This window comes from Empidonax traillii, unplaced genomic scaffold (assembly GCF_003031625.1).
Source record: "Empidonax traillii isolate 1590-97213 ecotype Southwest subspecies unplaced genomic scaffold, ASM303162v1 scaffold65:size4453928, whole genome shotgun sequence".
NCBI classification, from domain to species: domain Eukaryota; kingdom Metazoa; phylum Chordata; class Aves; order Passeriformes; family Tyrannidae; genus Empidonax; species Empidonax traillii.
In genome coordinates this window covers 4,083,434-4,106,862 of record NW_020955258.1, presented here as the reverse complement: position 1 = coordinate 4,106,862, position 23,429 = coordinate 4,083,434, and the positions used below count along the sequence as shown (strand labels likewise).

The following is a 23,429-nucleotide window of genomic DNA, read 5'->3' as shown; positions in this document are numbered from 1 at the left end:
CCTTCATTAAAATCTCTTAATGTCTTTTTTTTCTTATCTAATGACACTAGGCCATATAGCCAAAGTTGTGAAGACAGAGCCATAGACCAACAAAGACAAGGATAGATGATGTGACCATAAGTCTCATTTCCTCTGGAAATCAGGATAAAAAAACCAAGACTACAAATACAAATACAAATACAAATACAAATACAAACTCTCGGTATTAAATATCTTTTAAGGAAAATGAAAATATTCCTGAATAGTTAATACATTGTAATAATCCATTTCTCCAAGAATGAAAACTGTATTAAAATACTCAGAAAAAATTGCATCAGTTAATTTGATCCAAGGCAAAACCCCACAAAATCCTACTGTTTCCCAGAAGCAACACAGTTATTGCTCTTGATGCAATAACCACTGTGTTAAGGAGCTAAACATATGCTAAAGAATAGATGAACAATACCCTCTGTACGGGAAAGTGCAGTTGAACAAAATTATGGTTTGCCTCAAGTCCAGAGCCTGGTAAAAACCCCAGTCTTCAAGCCATTCCCCACCTCTGTGACCAACTTTCTCTACGTATACAGAGAATTTGTTGTTCCAGGTTCAAGTTCTCCTCTCCAACATACCATCTGCAATCTCCTGCACAGCAGGAAGAGGCTCTGAGGAGCCTCCTCTCCACAGAGAATCCCACTGTTCTCGTAATGGGAAGTAAGTGTTTAACTAAATTGCCACTGTGATTCATTTTCAATGTAGAAACAGTTGCAGTGGTAAAATCCAATAGACACAGATGGTAATCTGTCTAATTAGTACAGAGCAATTAATAGCATAAAACAATACACTGTCAAAGCAGGGCAATTAAAAAAAAAATCAAGAGAAGGTTTCCCTTCTGATTGGTTATATTATTTTATCAAAAACAAAATGTAGATTTTAGATACACTGCACGGAAACAAAAAAAAAAAATCAATTCAGAACTCACAGTTAAGACAATGGAAACATGAGACAGCTCCAGACTTATGGAAGAGATGACGGAGTTTGTAAAAGATGATGGAACTTTTGTTATTTGGACCTCAACCTTTGACATAGGAGAGGGACAGCATTAAACAACTACGTTATCACAGATGCACTAAACATGTTAAATGCTTTAAAGTTTTAACTGATATCTTACTTAAGCAGTTGACAGAGCTCTCACCATGTACACCTGGAGCAATAAGCTATTTTAACCAAAGATATTTTTGGTATTTCAGAGAGTAAAATACTTATGAAATATTTTAAATCTTTTTCCATTCAACAGTCCACCTTGTATTTAGATCAGTGGTTGACTGTTACAGTTTAATAGTAGCATGGCTTGTTCACCTGATGATGCTCCTTGGATTTATGTTATCTGTATCAAACCTAAAATGTGATTTGGTAGGTAAATCCATGCAAAATTTGGGACCCGTTGCCCTTGCTATGGACCCTAAGACAGTTTTGATGCAGATAGTAACGGATACTTTTTTTGAGTTGGTTTGAAGTTTTTCTGCGTGTATATATGCATGTCAAAAAACTGTCATTCACCACACGGCACCTGAGATAAGATCAACTCTGGTGAAGAGGATACTAAATGGCTACCAAGGCAGAAGCAAATCTTTCAGCAGCAACCTATTGGACTGACAGTTGGGTAACCCACAGTAGGTGGCCTCTCCTGGACAACACAGAACAGTATTTCAGATTGTCAGCGAGTTCATGAAATTCTTGTCTCATTCACTAATACAACACTGACAGAGCAGAAAGAGACTCCAGCAATTCCACTGCTCGAGTCTCCAAGCAAGCCCACTCCAAGTTCACTCCAATATTAGTGTTGCTGATCTTCCTCAGATGACTGATCTAGAGGGGGAGGAGAGGTAAGAAAAAAAACCCTGATGTTGAAGCACTAACGAATCATGAAAGTCATGATATACCTAAGCCACAAGGCTTCACATTTCTGTAGGTGTGTCTCCCTATCCAAGCAATATTATCCTCTTCAGGAAGGAAAAATTTCTTACGAAGGCGTCTTGTGCTTCAGCTAAATATATACATCTCAGACTTAACCCCCCACCCAATCCAGCCATTATTATTGTCATATGAACAACATCCATACTTTAAAAGAGTAAATTTGACAGGTTTTTTAAAAATAGACTTTAGTATTTCAGGGGCACCAGATGTTTCACAGATATGAAAAGCACTTGGATAATATCAAAACAAACTCTGTACAAGAAAGCACAGTATATACTTCAGAAAAGGCAAGTCATGGACCACTATCATGCAACCAAATTCTCTCACACAAACACAAAAAAAAGGAGAAAGTAAAGAATGTATAGAACAAAAAGGTTTCATTGACCTGATTTGTCAGAGATGTTGGCTGTGACTGGCGTGGTGGAGCAGCTTGGGCTAGCCTTTGCGCTGTCCTTGGAAGAACCAACTTTGGGTTTATTTTTCGTTGCCTCTAGTGCTTTGACCTTCTTGGCATGTTTACTTCCTTTGTAGTGGGCCTCGGCCTGGCTCTACAAAGGAGAACAAATCAGGCTCACTTTTTTCTGTACTTGTATATAATACAATGGATGACAAGGCAGAAAAGTGACACTTTCAATAGTAGGCACCATTATATTCAACCTAAAAAATTTTAATAGCTTTATCCCTAACAGTTTTCCTGGATGTAAATTCTTATATATTCAAATGATAGGATTTTAATGAAAGTTGCATGCTTTCAGCAACTTGGAAAAAGAGGCTTTGAGATTACATAAAGCTCTGTCACCCCTAATGTAATTCTTGGCTTCCTTGGCGCTTAAAGATTTAAAGCACTATACAAATGTAAACACATCCAATTCGGAAAGATGCTTCTCAGTTTTCGTGTACTGTTCCTTAGACTTATTGCTTGCAGTTAGAAAGATGTATCATGCTGTGACAAGATTAAATAATCCATTTTTCTTTCTTTTTGATCTAGTACAAACGTCATAAAGTATTTTCATCTTCACACTAACAGCAATTGAAACTTGAAAAATTATGACTTCAATATTAGATCAAGAAAGAAGGGTTAAAATGAAAAAAAACACCATAGCTGTAAACTTCAGTAGACCCAACCACAACAAAGAAAACTAAATATTTATCAGTCTTGATTGCTTTATAAATTGCTGTGAATATTTTTTATTGAAGACTAAGAAAATTGGAACCTTAAAGACAGGAAGGAGAGGAGCTTTTTCTAATTATTATTATTTATTTTGGTTGAAGTGCTTTATATATATTTTTGTCTTCTTAATCTGGCCAAACAGAACAGTAGAAATATGTACTGAGATGCAATGTTTACTTCACTGTTGTCTTAAAACTATCTGCAGAAACTTGGTCAGTGTTTTTGGAGTTGCTAGGGTAAAGCTAGACACATAAAGGAATGCCCACTTTTTCAGTGGTTTTGAATTCCTTTTATCATTCCTGACTCTATATAATCAGTGGCCTTGACAAATCAGACTACTTTGTTTGGAGCAAAACTAAGGCACTACAGGCTTAATACTAACTCAAGAGCTTAGAAATTTCAGCTGATGAATTTAAATGTTTTCCTTGACTTTTTAATAAATGAATTTACCAAACAATGAGCAAGAAACAAACCTAACCCAAAGAGTCCATTTTCATAACACTGTACTATCCAGCAATAGTTTTGCATTATTAATATTCCAAAACACAGTTTAAAAAAAAATAAATTTCAGACATACCACTAGGTGCCTCTATTGAAGGTTATATATTAACTAAAAAAGTTAATATTGTCATTTACTTAAAATTAAAACACTCAGAGAAAGCATGCTTCATGTAACCACATCTTGGCACCTGGCATAGAAAAAACATCAGTGCAAGTAAACTGTTACTATGTTCATGCAAAAACACATTCATTCTCTCTCTTCAACTGATTAGGACTATTTTATTTAGTTCACTGTGTTAAATGAAGCGAGCCATGAAACAAGTCACATGCTTTTTATAAAGAGCAACAATAATAACTAAGATGCTTGAATTCCATAAAAAGGGCTGCCATAATGAGGAGAATTGGTTTAAGATCAGCAGAAATAGGCATTACAATACAGTCACCTTGGGACAGCATGTAATAACAGCTTTATCATATGGTAGAGTGGAAGTGAAGAGTAGAAACAGCTGGACCGGACAAGAGAACAGAGAGCATGTTGGAGTCCTCACATAAGTTACAAAACTGATGGAGAACTGTCACTAAAATAGAGGAGTGAAGTTCTTATACACCAAAGCTTCTTACTGCAGTTACACACCCCATGAAACACTGTGCTTTCCACCTCAAAAGAATAGTGTATGTGACATTGTGGCTGCATCTTTCCTTTGATTTCAGTTAGCAAGCATTCAGTAAGAAAGGCTGCCAGATTAGTTTTACATCGAATATCTGAAATTGAGATATTTTTAAAAAAACTTTATTACAAAACCAGTAGAGTTTACTCATCAATTGCTAATAAACTACTTATTGATTTTAAAACCTTTGAAATATTAACACACATACAAAACACAATTTACGGATTATAAAGAAACAACTAACCTGCTATACCACTAGAACTACGTGTGCTACTTAAAGGGACACTTGTCAACTTCTGAGTTAGACCTCTGAATGTGGGCAGAGAAGCACAGTTCTGTTGGTGCCCTGTTATGTCAATGGTCCTTATGCAGGCACAGCAGTCTCACCCTGTCTCTTTCCACCTTTGCTGTGCTTTTTGCATTTCTCTTAGGCTTTGCTGTTGCTAAATGATGCACTGGAAGGAATATTTTCCATCACCAAAATTAAACAGACTATTCAAACGTTACAGTGTACAAAAAGTGAAGCTAAAAATTGAGGTGAATATATACCCTTTCCATTCCAATACTTTTAAATTTAAATAATACCAAGTATAAGATTTTCACTAAAGCATCCTCAAGTTGATGATGTCCCTTTAAATATTTGAACTCTATGCACTGTGCATATGTTTGCTGTTGATAGGATCATATGCTGCCCGAGGCCAAAGCTATAATGTAAGAGACATAAATGCACTCAAGAGAAAGACTTAGTAAGTCAATTCCTTGATAATAAGCCTTTCTGCTGATATTTGCAATAATAATGCCTGCAATATCAGTAATAACCTACTACAGTCTTTGATTCCCTTCATTCAATCCTTCATATAGTGTACATGAGACCTGTTGAGAACAAACAAGCCCAGGCAGAATTAAAATTCGGATTTCCATAAACACAAGCAAAGCTTCATGGAAACGTGATGAATAGATTCACATTTGATTTAAGTTTTGTAATTATCATAATCTCTCAAATTCATAGTTGTACATTATAAGGCCAAAAAGTATTGCTATGACCATCTAAGTAGGGTTTTTGAAAATACCAGCCCTTTCCAATACTGTTCAATTGTCCAGTTTTGATTTGAAAGTAGCTTGGGGATGTAAAATCTATCTTTGGAAAATGATTTCACTGCTTCATTTTGTCAGTCAAGTACATACTATTTATTTCTATAGTTTGTAGAAATTGAAACTATTTGTATAGTTTCAATTCCAGGGGTTGGATTTTGTTAAACCTTTGAATTCTGGGAGCTTTCAACTCATCTCTGTTCTGTGAGTAGAAACACAGATACTCTTTTCAAGCATGAAGCTGGAGGACTGTTTCTCAAGGTATTGAAGCAATGTTTCCTACCCACATAAGCATTAGTTTCTAGTCCTTTCAGATACACCTGAAGTTCAGAGTTTGTTTTTTATCCACTGTGGGATAAATAATTTGATTTGGTAACTGAAAATGCAGTGTCCCTGTGTTACATAAGCCTTTGGAGTTTTCTGGAGTCACAGGAAGCAAAATAAAAAAGGGCAGCTGAGAGAATTTGAAATTAGAATGCAAGTTCTGCTTATTACTGGTACTGATTGTTCTGAGTATTAGTTTCCTGATCATTACTAACCCTAATTTCATAAAATATTTGCACACGTACCACATTAAAGGCAAACATATTTGACCCTATGATTAGTTCAGTTGGTTAGAGACAGGTACTTATAACACCAAGATTGTGGGTTCAATCCATTCACCTAAGAGTTGAACTTTGATCCTTGAGGGTCCCTTCCAACTCAGAATATTCTGTGATACTTGTTCCAAGTCCCCCTTAAAACTTCCTACTGACACAAATACAGCAACAGAGCACAGTTTATGAGCTTTGAAGAATACAGCACTAAAATACTAAATACATCTTTGAAATAAGCCATGACATAAAAAATTTTCACATTTAGTCAAGGCAAGAAGCTGAGCATTTATTTTCATTTGCTCTGATAATCCAAAGGAAGTTCTGTACACATAGGGTTCAAATGTCATGTGCATAAAAAATAATTTACCACTTTTAATATAAAACCTCAATAAAAAATAAAATATAAAATGAAATTAAGAGTAAATATCTTAGGAATGCAATATTTTAAATGGCTACTGAATGTACTTTTTGATCATCATTAAGTACAAGTAATGCATGCAAGTTCTGTATCAGAAAAACATATTTGAGAAAAAAAAATAAAGTTAGGAAAAGCCAAATGGAAGAAATCTCTCTGTACTCATGTACTATAATTTTAATGGTGCAATATTTCATTCCACTGTGTACAGCTGCATTTATTGTGGGGTTTAATACATTCTACAGTAAAATAATTCAACTCTGGTACAATTCAATATTACTTAAATATTTATTTTTTGTTTCAAAATACTAAATTAAATTTAATGTTTATATAGTCAATATTAAATGTCATAATTGAACTAACATTGTTATAATTTTTAAATAAAATTTATACTTTGTTAAGGAGGACACTTTTGAAAAAAGTGAAATAAAATATTTCTGTGAAAGAACTCACTGAAAGGAAAATCTAATTTCCATGTGGTTCTAAAACTGACTGGGGTCTACTAACTGGATATACAAACATTACACATTTTAAAATAGAAACTCCTTACTTATTAGGTAGCCCAGAAAGTCATTAAGTACTGGCTACTAAGATTCAATGAACATGAAAAGCTTTAAGTGGCTATAAATGTGACCCTATGTCTCAGAATGCAAAAAATACCTTTGTACTGACAGGACAAATTCCACACAAGTGTCAATGCATTTGTCTGGCATTATTTTCTGATCAACATGATGCATATTTTATTACACTAAAAATATGTCTACATCTTTGTAGGATCAGTGAAGAGCTGTATTTTAAACTAGGTTGCAAGCAATAATATAATTGACAGACAGATAATTATGCAATTTTCTCCCACAATTTTTCAAGTTTCTACACCTTAAATGGCGGCAGGACTCCCTTTCTCTCTTTAGGCAAACTAGATTTTTAGTTCCATTCCCAGTCTTTTAGTATTAATTAAAAAAACCCATCAATCAAAGTTTATGAACATGTTTCAATTTTTTTTATTTTTTTTTTTATTTTATTTTTTTTTATTTTTTTTTAATTTTCAAGAAAGCCTCTAGGTTATAAGAATTAATGACTTGGTTGTAAGAAAGGACAACTTTTTCCACTCTTAAAAATGATCCAAATTTTGTATTTTATTTAAAATCTAAATTTAATTGCTACCTTCAACTACAAATTATTATGTTTAAAATCTAAGAATTAGGATGTTAAACTGTGAGACTACATATAATACATATACAATAACCTTATATACTAGAGGGCATCTAATAAAAGATCAGCAATTCAAATAATCTTCTACATGTAAATATGCTTTTGAAAACAGATGTGCATATTGTTAGCATATTACAATGCTTAAAACAACCTCAGTAACTTTACTTTGCCTAAATTTAAATATATGTATAGATATATATCTTTAGATAGATGCAGATAACCAGGAAACACACAGATCATATGGACAGTGGTATTACCTTTAACAAAACTTTGAAATACAGACCAGTCTGCAGTACAAAGGATATCAGAATATTACCCACCAGGAGCAACGACTGACAGTTTATTTGAAACCAGCACTATTCATTCTGACAGTTCACAAATGACTGAGTTTTAGAATCTACTTGCTGTATGAATGTCTAATTAACTGAATTTATTACTATACAAAGAGATGAAATACTAACCCATACAAGGCTTGACTAAGTCTAAAGGTTCAGTGCATATGTCTGAGAGACTGAGATTTTTTACAGGTTTCTTCAAGATTAGCTGAAGGAGTCCTTCAACAGGTCTTCATGGAAATACAACAATTGTAAAATCAATTCTTCAGCTAGATGTTTGCATCTTGCACCACATTATTTAGTCTGGCAATTAACATATAAAATTAAATATATGTAGAGCTGCATGGCATTAAAATAAAGGGAGAATTTGACGTATCCATGTGAGAAATCTGGGTTCATGCCTTAAGCTGTGCAATGTTAGGTGAGTGCCACAACTAAATGGAAGTGAACATGGTGGCTTGTAGCTCCTATTCTTTCTCACTTGCTACTGCCCCTTTGTAAAGCAGGAATTCCACTGTGGATGGGAAGTATTCTCAGCAGCAATTTTATCTCTAACATGCTGTCTAGTGAAGTGGTAGAACTACTATCCCTGGAAGCGTTAAAAAACCACCTGGGTTTGGCACTTGGGATATGGTTTAGTGGTGAACACGGAGGTGCTGGTTGGGCTTGATGATCTTAGAGGTCCTTCCCAACCTTAATCATAGATTCTATGATTCTATCTCAAATACTAAATTAATTTGGTGTCAATACAGAGGTGATCTCTAATGAAAAATATTTTGTTGAAAATACCACAAAGCTTCTTCCATTAAGAGTTCAACCATGTAGAAAATTTACAACTGAAAGACTGAACAGATACAATAATCCTGAAAACTTCTATTCTGTTACAGAGTAATTATAAAGATGAAATTTTCTTGTACACCATAAAAAAGTTTTACATAAATTCCAGCTAAAAAAACATGTCAAGTACAGCAATAACTTACACTGTAGAAAGACCACCTCTCAACCCTTGTGTTCCTGCCCACTTTTATACATCAAGCCAATTACAACAGCAGTGGTCCTGTTAGAGAAAGTAACTAACTGTGCAAGATAGGAGTAACAAAGAGACATCTATGTTCATAATCTACTGCCATTTATATTCACAGCAGACCTTAAACTATAAAGCTCCCTTTCTTAATAGTAAGATGTCTAGTAAATGTTTGATCACATAGTTTAGCTGTTAGAATCATCTTGTAAGAGTATGCATATTTATTTGAGTGTATAAATTAAGAAGAATTTACACTAGAATCATAACTCTAATAAAAATTACATGAAATTATAAATGAGGAAGTAGTGTTGAAAAATATAGTTTTACCTCATTTCTTATTAATAATAGATGTAATTGAAAAAAATCTGCAAAACTGGAGTCTTAATACACTTTTTACACCAAAGCTATGCATTATTTCATCAGTTCAGTCCTTATGGATTTCTGAAAACTAACTGCTCAAAGCAGCAAGGCAGATTACTATTGAAAAGATCATAGAGAAACCAAAAAGCTGTGAAGATCAGCCATATTGTAAGAAGTCAACTCATATTTTAACTACCTTACCAAACTTAGTTAAAAGCTCTGTTAAATAGCTGTTATTTGAACAGAACTTTCAGCATGTTATAACACTGTAGCCTACAATCATGCAATATTTCTGTCATGTTGGAGCTAACAACTTTCATCATTTTGTCAGTTCTGTCTACAAAACAGAAAATTACCTTCACAAGTTCCTGAGATTTATGCTTTTAATTACCTCCTCTCTGCTTCACTACCCTCCATACCCAAAGAATCAATATAGTTTTATTTATAAGGAAAATTTAAAACATTTGACAAAAGACAATGACAGTTCTGTAAATTTTTATTTGATGTTATTGATTATTTTGTTTATTATCTTTTTGACAGCATGAGTGATTCACTGAAATTTGCAAAGTCAATTTTTCGTAATACTTGCCTAAACTTCAAAAATTTGCCTTCTGGCTTTTTAAAATGATGGTCTATCATCACATCATTTTTATTAGCTTTAAATTCATTCAACAATAAGATGACCTTCAGCATCTCTTAATGCCAAACAGTTACATCTCATTTTTCTGATCTGCCTACAAGGCATTCTCTCGATTTTTGAGTCTACACAAGTGACACCAAAAAGCAGAACTGACTTGTAGTCTTCAACCACAGAGCAACACACTGTGCATACACAAGTTTATTTCAATCAAATTTCAACCTATTAATAAGATGGTACCTACCAGGTCTTACCAGTCAAAGACTTTTCTATAAGAAACAGAAAGTATGCAGAGGGAAGCAGAATACTTATTTCAGACATGATAAACAGATGACAAAAATCTGTTTTCAAAAAAAAAAACTGACTACCAAAAATCAGAACAATAGCACATATGGACTGCTGGCATAATATATTTTCATGTTTGGACTATAGAGAAGTCTGTCTGCTGAGAAAAAGGACTGGTTTAGCACTGACATCACCATCTAGTGCCCAAGCTCTAAAATTTTTTTCCTAATATCCAATCTAAGCCGCCCCTGGCACAACTTGAGGACGTTTTCTCTCATCGTATTGCTTGTTACCTGGGAGAAGAGACTGACACTCATCTTGTTACAATTTCCTTCCAGGCAGGCATAGAGGGAAATAAGGTCTCCCCGAGCCTCTTTTTCTCCAGGCTAAACAACCCAAAAAACCTTCATACTAAACAATAAAATATAAATAATGAGGGAGAAAAGCAGAGAAACTACTTGAACACAAGATGGTGATTCAAAGATATGGAGAAAAGAGCAATTCTGCAGAAGCCAAACAGGTATCCTTGCAACCAAAACTCACTTTTCTCTTATGGCTGCAAGCTATGGTGTCAGATGCTGTAACAGAAGAGGCATCTCTGGGACAGTCTGACAAAAGCTCCACAGCTGCTGGAACACTTGTTGCCACACAGCAGCTGCAGAAAATGCTCCATATTCATCTGGTGGCCAGAAGGAATGAGAAAGGACGAGCCAAAAGAAGGAGTCTATATAGGATAGAAAACAGTCATTTTCGCCCTTGCCCTCTTATTACTGGACCCTCTTACTGGTATCATTAGGATTTGGCAAGCTCCCTGTTGCGGTCTAGGAAAGGTATTCTCCAGTTTACTACTCTGGCTAAAACTGTGTGCCGCTTCTCTGCATAAAAGGCACAGATCATGGGTTGAGATAAGAACAATTTACTGGAAACATCAATGAGATCAGAAAATGAACAGTAACAGCAACAATAACAAAAGGAGTAAGAAAAAGAAACTACTTATGCAGGCTATAAAGACAACTTTGGTTTTACTTCACAGAAATGGCATTTCATTGTTCTGTTTCTCAAGACTTGAGATCATCTATACTATACTACACTATAGTGCAGTTTCTTTGGGAGTCGAGATTGGAAGGGGTGCTCAAACTAGTTACATCAGAATTTATTAGCAGAAAAATACAACTTGACCAAACTTCAGCTAAAGAACTTTGGGAAGGGACAGATGGAGTGTGATAGTGAATGTCTGGGAGTATGAGTCAAAACCCATAATTTCTTTTTTTGAAAAGTATAGACATATCAGCCTAAAACTAGATCAAATTTAGGATCTGTAGACAGATGTTCTCCTAGTGTTGTACTTCTAAAAAATGGTTTTAAAAGTACAGAAGACTTGGAAGAAACAGTTAGGAAACATTGTTCAAATTATAATACAGTAGTAAAAAAAAATGACATTGTCCTAGTAAATTTATTTTTCAAAATACAGAAGATATCTCTTCAATATGAGTTACTCCCACATTCAAGGCAACCTATTTTAAAATTTCCTTCCACCTCTGATATCAGACTTTCTCTTCCTGCAGATAGCTGTAGATCCCTGCCTCTGAATTTGATACCAGAACACACCACAGCTAAACCTGCAGACACACAAGCAAAAGAAAACTGAAACCTTTGCAACTTACTGCATTAATTTAGGGGGGGGGGTTGACAAATATAAATCGACTAGTCAGTTGTTTTTGTTTTTTTTTTTGTCTGTTGATCCAGACCAGTGAGTGTCCACAGCACAAGGACAAGATTGCAGGCAAAGAAACCAATTTTATTCTCACAGATGAATATCCACTGGTCTGTATGTTACTCATGCAATACATAAAATGGTACTAGAATCAGGTCAGAGTCCTCAAACAGCATGCAAGTGAAATTCATTTGGGAGAACAAAAGTGAGAAGAAAAAAAAAAAACCAAAACTACTTAAGAGCTTACTTTTGTCATTTCTATTTAATTTATGTGCATAATTTAGGTCAAAGAAAGTTCAAAGAAATGAAATGCCTATCAACAACAAGGAGTATGTCAGCCTTGTAGAGTTAGAAGAAACTGCAAGTGTAAAGTGGCTGTACTACAAATCTCATTCTGCAACATGCTATGTTGAAGCTTTAATGCAAGTTAACACAATCTCATGCCACTCAAAAGGCACTCAATAAATTTTTGACATTCTTAGGATGTCACATCATAGACTGATTCTCTGAACAATTCAGCAATTACAAGGTTCACACATATCTGACTCCCTTTTTCCCCAGTCAGCAAACACAGGATGGATTGTATAGACCATTCCACCCACTAAGCATAATTTCACACTGTAAAGGGACCAAAAAGAAAAATACAAGCAAAGAGTCCACATTTTTGTTTCTGCGAAGGAGTTTTAACAAGTTAAGAAAGAACTACAGGAGTCTGCAGAGCTTAGTTGAAACCCTATGAGTATCACCTCAGTGTAATTATAACAGTGCAGATTATGGGGTATATGTGTCTGTGTATATAGGCGAGAATAAAATCTAAATAAAATAGGATCTCACTCTCTCAGAAAAGGCAACATGTGCTCACGTAAATAATTTTTAAGGTCAAATGACTGAACCTGGACGAATGATTTAAAATCTTATAAAAAGCTTCTCAGGAGAAGCTGAATAATCCAAAGAATGGCTAGATAGCTTTTATAATAGAAGTGCTATGCTATGAAGACTCATTCTTCAAATATTGCTTTATGTTGTAGCTATGAAATATTTGTGAAAGTTAGATTTATACTTAAGTATCTTCTGGTATTAATAACACTGCAATAACCTTTGCATATTCTAAAACCAAATTTCCACGTTGTTTAATAATGTTCTGGCAAACTAAACTGCTGTAGAAAGTAAGGAGCTGCATTTCAGCACAGTCATGGTGCTTCATCCTTTCTTAAAACTATTCATTACAAAAGGATGATGATATTTTCTAGCAACTGCAGCTGAGTATATTGATCACATTTAGAAAGAAAGAGCATGACACCGTATTGAATATACCCGGCCCAGAAGGAGAAACACGCCTGTAATTGGCTGTGCTTTTGTGGTGCCACTATGAAAGCAGAACATGATATGCACTCTTTGTTCTACTTTGTAAGGTTAGATAGGAAAAATTGCTTGGTTGACAGATGCATGAAATGCTATAACATTTCAGCTGTATGTTTTTGTTTGTTTATTTCAAGTCACTCAGTTGCGATTCAGTTTGTCTGCCTGACGTGCTGTTTGTCCACCTGCATGTCAGTGCAGACAGAGTGACTCCTCTAGGGACAGGACTCATCATCAGAGGGATCCTGATCTCAGGAGGAGCGGAAAAAGCAGGGACAGGCTGAGTTGCCTCCCTGATGATGGAGTAAGGTTGAGCTCAGGAGCAAGTTTCAGATCCATGAAGTCCTAGGAAATTTTAAAAACCTTTATTGCTTCCTTGGTTTAATCAGTAAAAGTAGATATCTGGACCAAGTATAAGAGCAGAAAGATTTTTTTCCCCTTAAATCGTAACCTTAAAGAAGAAAGGCAACTAAATTTAAAATAATGACTTTTGAGATCAGTTAACTGAGCACATATTGCCACTTCAAAGAAAGTTTAATAAGCTTGTCAAAAGATGACAAATTTAGAAATCAATTTGAAGCTAAGATAGTGCTGCTTCAAAATCCTTACCAGCCTGGATAAGAAAGTCAAACTGGGGAAAACACTTTAGAAGACACTTTTCAAAGTGGGATGTTAAAGGCAGAGAAAACCACGGTAATAGGTATGGGCGCTTTACTGTAAATCTCTGTGAGCACCAAGATCTTGAAGGTTTTGAGGAGGTGTCTGCAAACTAATTCTGAGACTGAAATTATAACAGAAAAGTACATATTGTTAGAGTGTCAAAGCTCATAATTTTCTTATACATAGTTTTCTTGAATTTCTTTAATTTTCAAGCCATTCAGGAAAAACATTATTTGGGTATACATTTTTTAAACACATCACTCAATGTACTCTTTTGCAATGCCTTTTTTTTTTAATTAAACTTCAGAAAACACTTTACTTGTACTTTATCATACTCAAGAAGACAGCTAGAAGTGTTCCTATTTATTACAAATGGAAGTTATCGGAAGAGTGAATTTATGAAGAAATCTGAAGACATATCACCAAGGATGTATGAACAACAAGAAAAAGCTGTTTCTTCTGGAAGAGGAGCAAACATGACATGGAGAACTCATGGGGAAGCTTTTCTGTCTACTTCATCTCATATTTTAAAAAAACTCAACCAACTAAACATTTCTATTTGCAATACCTCCTGAAGGTTACTGCATCATCAAATGGTATATCATCAATGGACAGGGAATTGGATATCATGGCAGACCTACTTAAGAAAATCAAGAGTCCATCCTCTGTGGACTTCCACCTTCGAGTGGACCAAATACTAACCCAGCAGGCTGAGTAGAATGTAGACAGAACTGGAATGATTTATTTAGGAAAAAAGAAGTTTAGATTAATTATAACTAATGTACTAAGAAAAAAAGAATATAGGCTGTACTTACGTCAGAGTTAAATCGAAGCTGACAGACATTACAGGAAATTACTTGTTTCTTCTTTGGGGGAATAGACACTCCAAATGTATGGTTTATGACTGCTTTTTGCACAGGATCCATCTGGAGAACAAACAATAATCAATTTACAACTTTTCAGAACAGTAAAAAGTACAAAAGAAAAAAAACCAAAACACTTTCTGCTGGAAGATTTTTCTTTTTTTGAGATAAACAGGAGAAATAAGATTCCAGCCCTCATAATAATTAGATTTAACACAGGTTAGGGAATTGGTAGCAAGCCAGAGCTTATAAAGAAAAGGCAACTTCATTGGTGCTGCCATCCCCAGGCTACTAAATAGTTCCTTACCCAAACCTGCACATCCTCCATGCTGCAGGGCCCCACTATCACACCTGAAAGCCCTCTCCTATCATCTGCTGATCCAACAGACATATTATAGGAACCGCCTTTGCATCCTGACACGCCTCTGTCATTTATTTCTACATATTTTTCCTTCAATGAATAAATATTAACACTTATTTGGTAAAATATTCTCTCCTGGAGACATTTCTGTGAGAGGAGGTCCTTTGCAGGCTCCAACAGAAATAACCGCTTGCTGGGAGAAGAGGTTGCAAACCCCAAACATTTCCATGCAGAACTGATGAGTGACGGAGCCCATGGGAACCCTTAGGTTCGGAAGAACACACAGCGAGTGTCAGTACCAGGAAAGTTACTGAGCTTCAGAAAATATTTCAACACTGTGCAAAATGTGAGATAAATAAAAACCTGAATATATTAATCCTAAAATTTGACTGAACCTTTTCAGGAACTCATTATTGATTACATCTTTGCTAAATACCAGGACTCCTGTCAGTCACCAGTTTAGAATATCCTCAAGATCAGAGTGCTCTGCTGTTAACACTGCAGGAGCTGGAGAATAACACAGGATGTTCAGAAAACAGAGTGTGTCGAGGCCTCAATTAATCATAATTTGTCATTCTTCCTGATGTGACATGAATACAGATTAAAATTAATTCCCTGATGCAAAAATATTCAAATGTATTTTTCTAATTAAAAAAAAAAAAACCAACCACAAAGTATCTTCTCTGGTCTAACAACTGATCCTGCTCTGAGCAGGAGGTTGGACCAGATGACCTCTGAGATCTCTTTCAATCCAAGCTATCCTACAAGCATCTGTGCACATGTGGTCCTCCATCCTCATCTAAAATGAGAAACAGATCCTGAAGAGAAAGTGCAAAAATGGTAGTTTATAACATAAGATGAAAGCTCATTCACCATTTTGTTTTAAAACCAGCTCAGAGGGGAATAGTTTGATTTGTTAAAAAGTTACATTTTTTGGAAGCTTGCTTTGCAGTCACAGTGATGGGGTTTTTTTTCCTTTGCAGTACTATTTGAATAAATCAAACCTAGCTTTTCAATCTCAGGTGGTACAAGTCACAGACTTGATACTAAGCTGACTTACAAAAGGAAGAGCGAAAAGGTAAAGCAACTGATTGATTAAAGAATTAGAACAGTAAATTAGCTGCTTCCAGACTTTCCAAACATCAGGATAAAGACTGTAATTTCCCCTTAGTACAAATTTAAAGCTTCCAGAGAAGCCTGCACTAATGAGGATTTTCTTCACATATATGCACACACACACACAAAAACAAAGAATATGTTAAAGAAAAACATATTGCACTGTATCTGCCTAAGAAGACATTCTCTGAATCTATTACCTAGCATTAAACACTTAATTTTTTCTGACGATGGTTACATAGGTTTCTTGTTGAATTCATTTTAAATCAAATGAATGATTTTGTAAATGGCATTAGTAGCAAATTTTCTGGAGAGGTGATTTAAATTTTATCAGTTTTTGCCATTAAATAGTGTATTTTATTGCCATAGAGGTACCATATTAAAACAATTACATAAGTAAAACCACCTCATCTAAAATAAACTACTGCATTTTTAAATGATGCAGTGTAGTTACAATGAATATGATAAATTTAGGAAAAACCTAAAATAAATATCCTTGTTTTCTTTTTCCTCCATTTCTAGAATACAGCGACAGTTCAAAGTTTAAAAGCTTAAACATAACAAAAAAATTCTGTTTCTGACTTGTACCATTTATTGCATCTCCCTGTATAATATAACACAATTATACATGCAGATTAACATTTTTATGAGAATCCATTTTATAAGAGATATGAGATACATCTATAATAGATGTTAAAAGATTGCTGTATTATTAGGGAATAGTTGGTTGGAGTTTTTCTTAAACGGAAGATAAGTTTTACTTTTCAACCTGCTAGTAACTACTTTTCAACAATTGGTAGTTACTACTCATTAGATCAGTTAATCTAGAAGAAAAGAATAATGCTGAAAGTACCTCAACCATTTGAAGTGTCTGAGATCGGTGAAAAGAAACAGCAAAAATACCCACTATTGTCTGCAGTGCCGTTTAAAAAAATAAAAAGGGAAGAAGCAGCAACGATCAATGATTCCTCTGTGCATTCCAGATAACAATCCACAGTGCCAGTGCTAGGCAAGGGAGTTCAAAATGCAGACTATGCACCAAGATGTAGCAGCACAAGGACAAAACCTAACAAATAATACAGCTCACGCTGCCTCCAGAAAGTACCACTTGGGATCCCCAGGGGAACAGTTAATGATCCTTCCCAAAACGGAGCCCTGCATGCAGTCTGGTCATGATTAGAATTCAAGAAGTGTACATTAACAATTAATAGGTTTTATTTGTATCAGAAACTGGGGTGGATTACAGCAGGCTGGAAAAATAAAATAGTATCTCTCAGTTAGAAGATCAATGCTGCAGAGTAAACTGATCTCAGATCACTACACAAAATTATCCTCTTCATTGCAGGGAGGGAGGGAATGGAGTAGGAAAGAGGGAGAGAGTTATTTTCTGAGGTATATATTAGAAAATGACGCAGCATACTTTGCCCAGTGGGGAGTACCAGTATTTAAGAACCAGTTCTATAAAACAAAATAACAGAAGCCAACAGCTACCACAAATGCAAATAAAAATCTGCACTATGCTGTTTATGCTACAGGGGGTATTAACAAAGCAATTCACAGTGCTCTGGTAGCCATAACTAAGTTTAACAACCTTTAAGTCTTGCTCTCCTCTTTCAATTGTTTTAATAAAAAGTTAAATTTAAAAATGTCTTTCCAACAAAGTAGGAGATACTATCTTTTTGCAATGAGTCTCCTTAAAACCACCCAAACTACAGAAGTGAGCAAAGACTGAGAGAGAATTCAGACAGGTTTCAGCAGTAGTCTACTACTACTTTTTCTGTAGCCTGGAGAACTGACGGCTGAGAGGGGATCTTACCAATGCACACAAACATCTCAAGTGTGGTGCCCAGGTCAAGAGGAAATGGGCATAAATAGAAACACAGGACATTTCATCTGAATACAATTAAAATCTTTTAGCACTTGAGTAAGCTGCCAGAGAGGCTGTGAAGTCTCCTTCCCTGTAGATACTCAAAACCCGCTTGGAATTATGTTGACAATTTACAAGCAGTTTACAGTTTGAAGTGTCTTCTTATACTATTCTTATTGTGGTATCTATTAATTTGCCTGGTAAAAAGGCAAGTTTTAAAAACTTGCATCACATTTGCCACCTCAGATCCTCAGGTACAAAGACATTTTTAGATGAGCTGTTTGTCAAACATTATCATCAGCAATTCAATAATTTCATCCTTGATTCTTACAATTTTTACAACCAGAAGCTCTCCCTGCCCTGATGTATGTCATGGTACCACAGATTCTTCTGGTGCCTTCTGAGAAATGAACCAGACTACAAAGAGACATGAAAGTAGGCATCAGAAGGAGAGAGGGGGGTGAAAAAAATAAAGGCAAGTGCATCAGGAGAACTCGTTCAGTGAAACTGAAGCTCTGGCTTCAGTTAAAAGACCTCTACACACAGCAAACAGTAGAAACAATAATTTGTGAGCCTCAGAAATAAATTGCACTGAACCTGTGAAGACGTAAGCTCTGCCTTTTCCTAACAGCAGCATAAGCCTAAATCTGAGTAAGGTTTTAAAATTGTGACTGGCAATGTACACCCTCAGGTCAGTTAAGTCCCATCACTCTGGTCAAATACAGAGTTGCCTGTTTGACAAGTTTTTGTAAACAGAATATTGATAAGCAGGTATAAGAGATTTAACTGAGTATCACTTAACCAGGAGGCATTAAGAAGCTTCTGAAAAACACAGAGTGGCCCTACAGCATACTGTGTTGGTTTATTCTGATAAAGCAAAGATTTAAACCATATGTGGAACAAGCAAATTATACAATCTAATACTTTCCTCTGGAAATAAAACAGTGGCATATATAAATTACCAGTGCAACATCTAAATTAAGTTCTATGATTTTTTTTAACCGTTGAACTCCACCTGTGTTTTGAGTCCCAGCTGTTACAACAGCCAAGCACACTGCCACTGTGGAGAATGACCAAAGCTTATCATAAACTCTGCCACTGCCTCCTACCACAGCTGTACACATTATAATAATTAAGAGTAACAGAAGTGAATACACATACTCAACAAAAAACATATTTAAAATGCCCAGCATAAAATCAGAAACATTAACACTGTGATGTAATACTTGGCATGCCTGGACAATGCAAACCTGTTCTCTCCATGTTTACGCTGCTTTTCTCCCAACAGGGAACATATTTCTCATTTGACTGATTCTAAGCACAAGTTACTGTTCAACTTAATGCTATGTGTATAGCAATATCATTGGCCTGTTACAGGATGAGGATGGTCACCTCACAAACAGGGACAGAGATAAGGCAGAGGCATTTAGCACTTTCTTTGCCTCTGTCTTCAACAGGGATGATGGACTAAGGTGGTTTCAGTGCCTTGAGCTGGAGGGCCGTGACTGTGAGAATGATCAACTCCAAGTCAACCCTGAACTTGTGTAGAATCTGCTCCTCCAGATGGATCCCTACAAATCTATGCAGTTTGATGGGATTCATCCCAGAATCCTCAAAGAGCTGGCTGATGTCATCACACAACTTCTCTTGATTTTTGAGTGGTCTTGGGAATCTGGAGAGGTCCCAGCTGACTGACTGGAAGCTGCTGAACATTGTCCCAGTTTTCAAGAAGGAGAACCCCAGAAACTACAGGCTTGTTAGTCTCACTTCAATGCCTGGTAAAGTTATGGAGAAGATTATTCTGGAAGGTATTGAAAAACACCTGAAGGACAATGCAGTCACTGGTCACAGCCAGCATGGCTTCATGAGAGGAAAGAGGAGGGGCAGGCACTGATCTCTTCTCTGTGGTGACCAGTGACAGAACCCAAGGGATTGGCCTGAAATTGTGTCAGGGGAGGTTTAGGTTGGATATTAGAAAAAGGTTCTTCACCCAGAGGGTGGCTGGGTGCTGGAACAGGCTCCACAGGGCAGTGGTCACAGCACAAGCCTGACAGCATTCAAGGAGCACTTGGACAATATTTTTGGGCACATAGTGTGACTCTTGAGGATGGTCCTCTGCAAGGCCCAGAGTTAGACTCAGTGATCCTTGCGAGTCCCTTGCAACTTGGCATATTCTGTGATTCTGTGATTTCCTTGCTTATTTTGCATCCCCAACACTTGAGTCAGCTCTACTGGCGTAACTCTCCCTGAAAGGAGGTTGTAGCGAGGTGAATGTCAGTATCTTTTCCGAGGTAACAAGTGACAGGACAAGAGGAAACAGCCTCAAGCCATACCTAGGGGAGGCTTAGGTTGGATATAAGGAGAAATTTATTACTGAAAGGGTTAACAAGCATTAGAACAGGCTACCCAGGGAAGTGGTGGAGTCACTGAAGGTATGTAAAGGACATGCACATGTGGCACTGGGGACATGGTTTAGTGGTGGCAGTGTTGCATTAATGGTTTAATTCAATGATCTTAAGGGTCTTCTCCAACCTAAAAGATTCTATGATGCCAACAACTTTCTATTCTTGTGGGAATGCTATTGATGTTCTCTGTGTATCCATTCTCCTTGAGTAACACAGAGTGTGCCCACAGAGATGTATTTCTGTACAGTGTCTGCAGTTCTCTAAAGACTACCTCCCCACACCTCTGTCTCTATGCTCTTCACAACATTTTGGGGTTTGGAAAAAAAACAGGAAGATGTAAATGGCCAACAACCAAGCCAGGGGTGGGCTTCTGTTAGATTCCAAGCAACTGATTTGAAACTTGTGCAAATGCTTAATTAGAATAATTTATTTATTAATTTATATTCTAATTTATAACATTATAGGTTTTTTACCATAATCCTGTGGTCTGAATGTTGCTTTAATCACATTTTTTGTTGTTTAACAGGCTCTCTTAATGTACTAACACATTTGCATAGAGCAGGAAATCTAGATCTTACTGAAATCAAGTCCAATCACACTCAGATGGAAACAAATCCATGATTTGTTTTTTCCTTTTTAAAATTCTGAGTATGTCTTTCCCCAGTTGTAGAAAAAGACATAAGCATCCACTAGGAAAAAATTAGACCACAAGGACCAGTATCTCCCTTCTTTTACACATGGTTCCCAAAACACAATAAGAACACTGTAGTCTGAAGACAAATCTCACTGAATGCAACTTCTCCCTGTGTTTGTCCCTCCCACTCTGATCAATTTGGCAGCAAGCTCCAATTTTCCTGAGGAAAACAGTAGCTGTGATAGCTGTGACCTCCACACACAACTACTAGTCAGTGAAATCAGCCTGGAGGCATTTTAAAGCAAACCAAAAATCTTGCTGTAAGTCACTTGCTAACATGTCAGATACTACAGCTATCCATGAAGATTGCTGAAATAAGAGTGAGTGCTTGAAAAATAAAAAAGGAAAGAGACACCTTTAGAGTTTGCACTTCTACTTCAGTTTAAGTACAAGACAACTAAAAGGACAGCCAGAGCTGGGAACAAGCTTTTGTGTCTTAAAAGAAGTGAAACATTAATAACTTCAGCTTCCTCATCCCCCCTTTTAGAGATTAGGATTGAGCTAATTTTCTTTTTGCAAATTCCATGTTATTTCTGTTAACAGAGTTGCAGGGTTGGTGCCCTAACTTGGGAGACCAATTTCCATCTCCAGTCACTAGCAGTTAGATTTCCCTCCCTTCCTTTTTTATGCCCAGTCCTATGGCATAATGCAGAGGCAATTGGTGTGCTGTCCTGCTGTATGTTCCCCTTTTAAAGTAAAGTTTGCATGGAGAAATGAAAGAGGGGCTGATTCTCTTTGTGTGTCTGTATTCGAAATCACAGAGAATACTGCAAGCACTGTCTGCAGCCATTTACAGATTTGGTTTAAGCCAGAGGGAACCATTACATCTAATTTCCTGGAAAATTTACGACATAATTTCATTCACTGAAATGCTTCAGCCCTTCCTATTACAAAGGCCAATAATTTTGGTCAACCAAAGCCTAAGGTTTAGGAAAAAAACCCCACCACAACAGCTTGATTTAAAACTTTTGAAATAAGCTAATTTACATCACTATGGAAGCAATGCTTACCAAGTCTATTATAAGCCACTCAATGTAGCTGTGCTTCTCTGCTCAAGGTCACCCTAACCTCAAATACCATCTGAATAGTGCAGGCACTCACACTGCAATCATATCAGCTCTTAACCTTTTCTTTGATAAACCAAGTTTCTTAAGCCTCTCACTATAAAATCTTGATTCATTTGGTAGCTTTCTCTGACTCCTCAGATTTTCAACAGGCCATTGAAACATAGGTACTATAAGTCAGAGCAACATGTTCAAATATACTTTCTCTCTACCTGCTTAATTAGATTCTTTCTGTTTTAACAAGAAGTGCATTCATCATCTTGCCTTAGCATTGACTTGGGAAGCACAGCCCTAAATCTTTACTGACATGCTCATTCATCCATCCTGTGTGCCAGCACAGGTAATTTCACCACCACACGCCCTTCTCTGTCTTAGAACGTTATCTGACCCAGCCTGGGAGAGGGCTGAAATAGCACCACACTGGGAATCTTACACTGAAGCAGAGACTGCCTTCAGGAAGGGTTTGCACTTAGGAAGTCTAATTTGCAAAATCTTGTTGGACCAAGCTCAGGGAGGCCAGTGATGAATCGTGGCCTTCTCAGCAGAATTTTTTCTCCTAAACCAGTCCAAAATCATGGTTTATACCAGCATAAGCAAAATGAATAACTGAAACAAAATCAGGGACTTCCTAATCTCTTGCTTTTCTGTCCTCCTTCGTCTTTGCACTACTCCAGCTTAAATCAAGTAACTCTGATATTAAAAATAAAAATCAAAATCTGGTAAATAACTCTAAAATATTCCTACCTCTCGCTTCTCTCCAAATAACGTGCTATGATTAAGCACAGAGATCAAAAGATCACTGAGGAAATACCTTTAATTATTGTTTAATATTATTTTTCCAGTGCTGGGAATATTTCCTCTGCCCTTCCTTCCCTTCATCCTTTTTATTGACAGTTAAAAACAATTTCTGGGCTAGAAAACCATAATTAGGATAGTCTTTGAAAGAGTGTTCTGAAAATTAAATACCACTGCTGTTTGCTGTTTTAGAAATTTTTGTGTAAAAGATTATGAAAATTTAACATTTGATTCCTGTAGAAATACTTGAATCAAAGACAGAATTGATGAGACATCGTAGAA

General features: G+C 36.2%; 1 protein-coding gene across 10 annotated transcripts in view; it reads right to left on the bottom strand.

The window, feature by feature from the left end:
• ZNF385B (zinc finger protein 385B) overlaps positions 1 to 23,429 on the bottom strand; it is a 160,842-nt gene that overhangs the window by 21,106 nt on the left and 116,307 nt on the right. For 7 of the 10 annotated variants that reach the window (XM_027880245.1, XM_027880246.1, XM_027880247.1 and 4 more), the window contains 2 exons: positions 14,798 to 14,908; positions 2,339 to 2,501 (listed from right to left, as the gene is read on the bottom strand). In XM_027880245.1, the coding sequence (XP_027736046.1) occupies positions 2,339 to 2,501; positions 14,798 to 14,908 (274 nt within the window). Of the gene's footprint in view, positions 1 to 2,338; positions 2,502 to 14,797; positions 14,915 to 15,656; positions 15,714 to 17,175; positions 17,342 to 23,429 lie in introns of those variants that run through there. The other 3 variants (XM_027880254.1, XM_027880253.1, XM_027880251.1) reach the window with 3 other exon arrangements.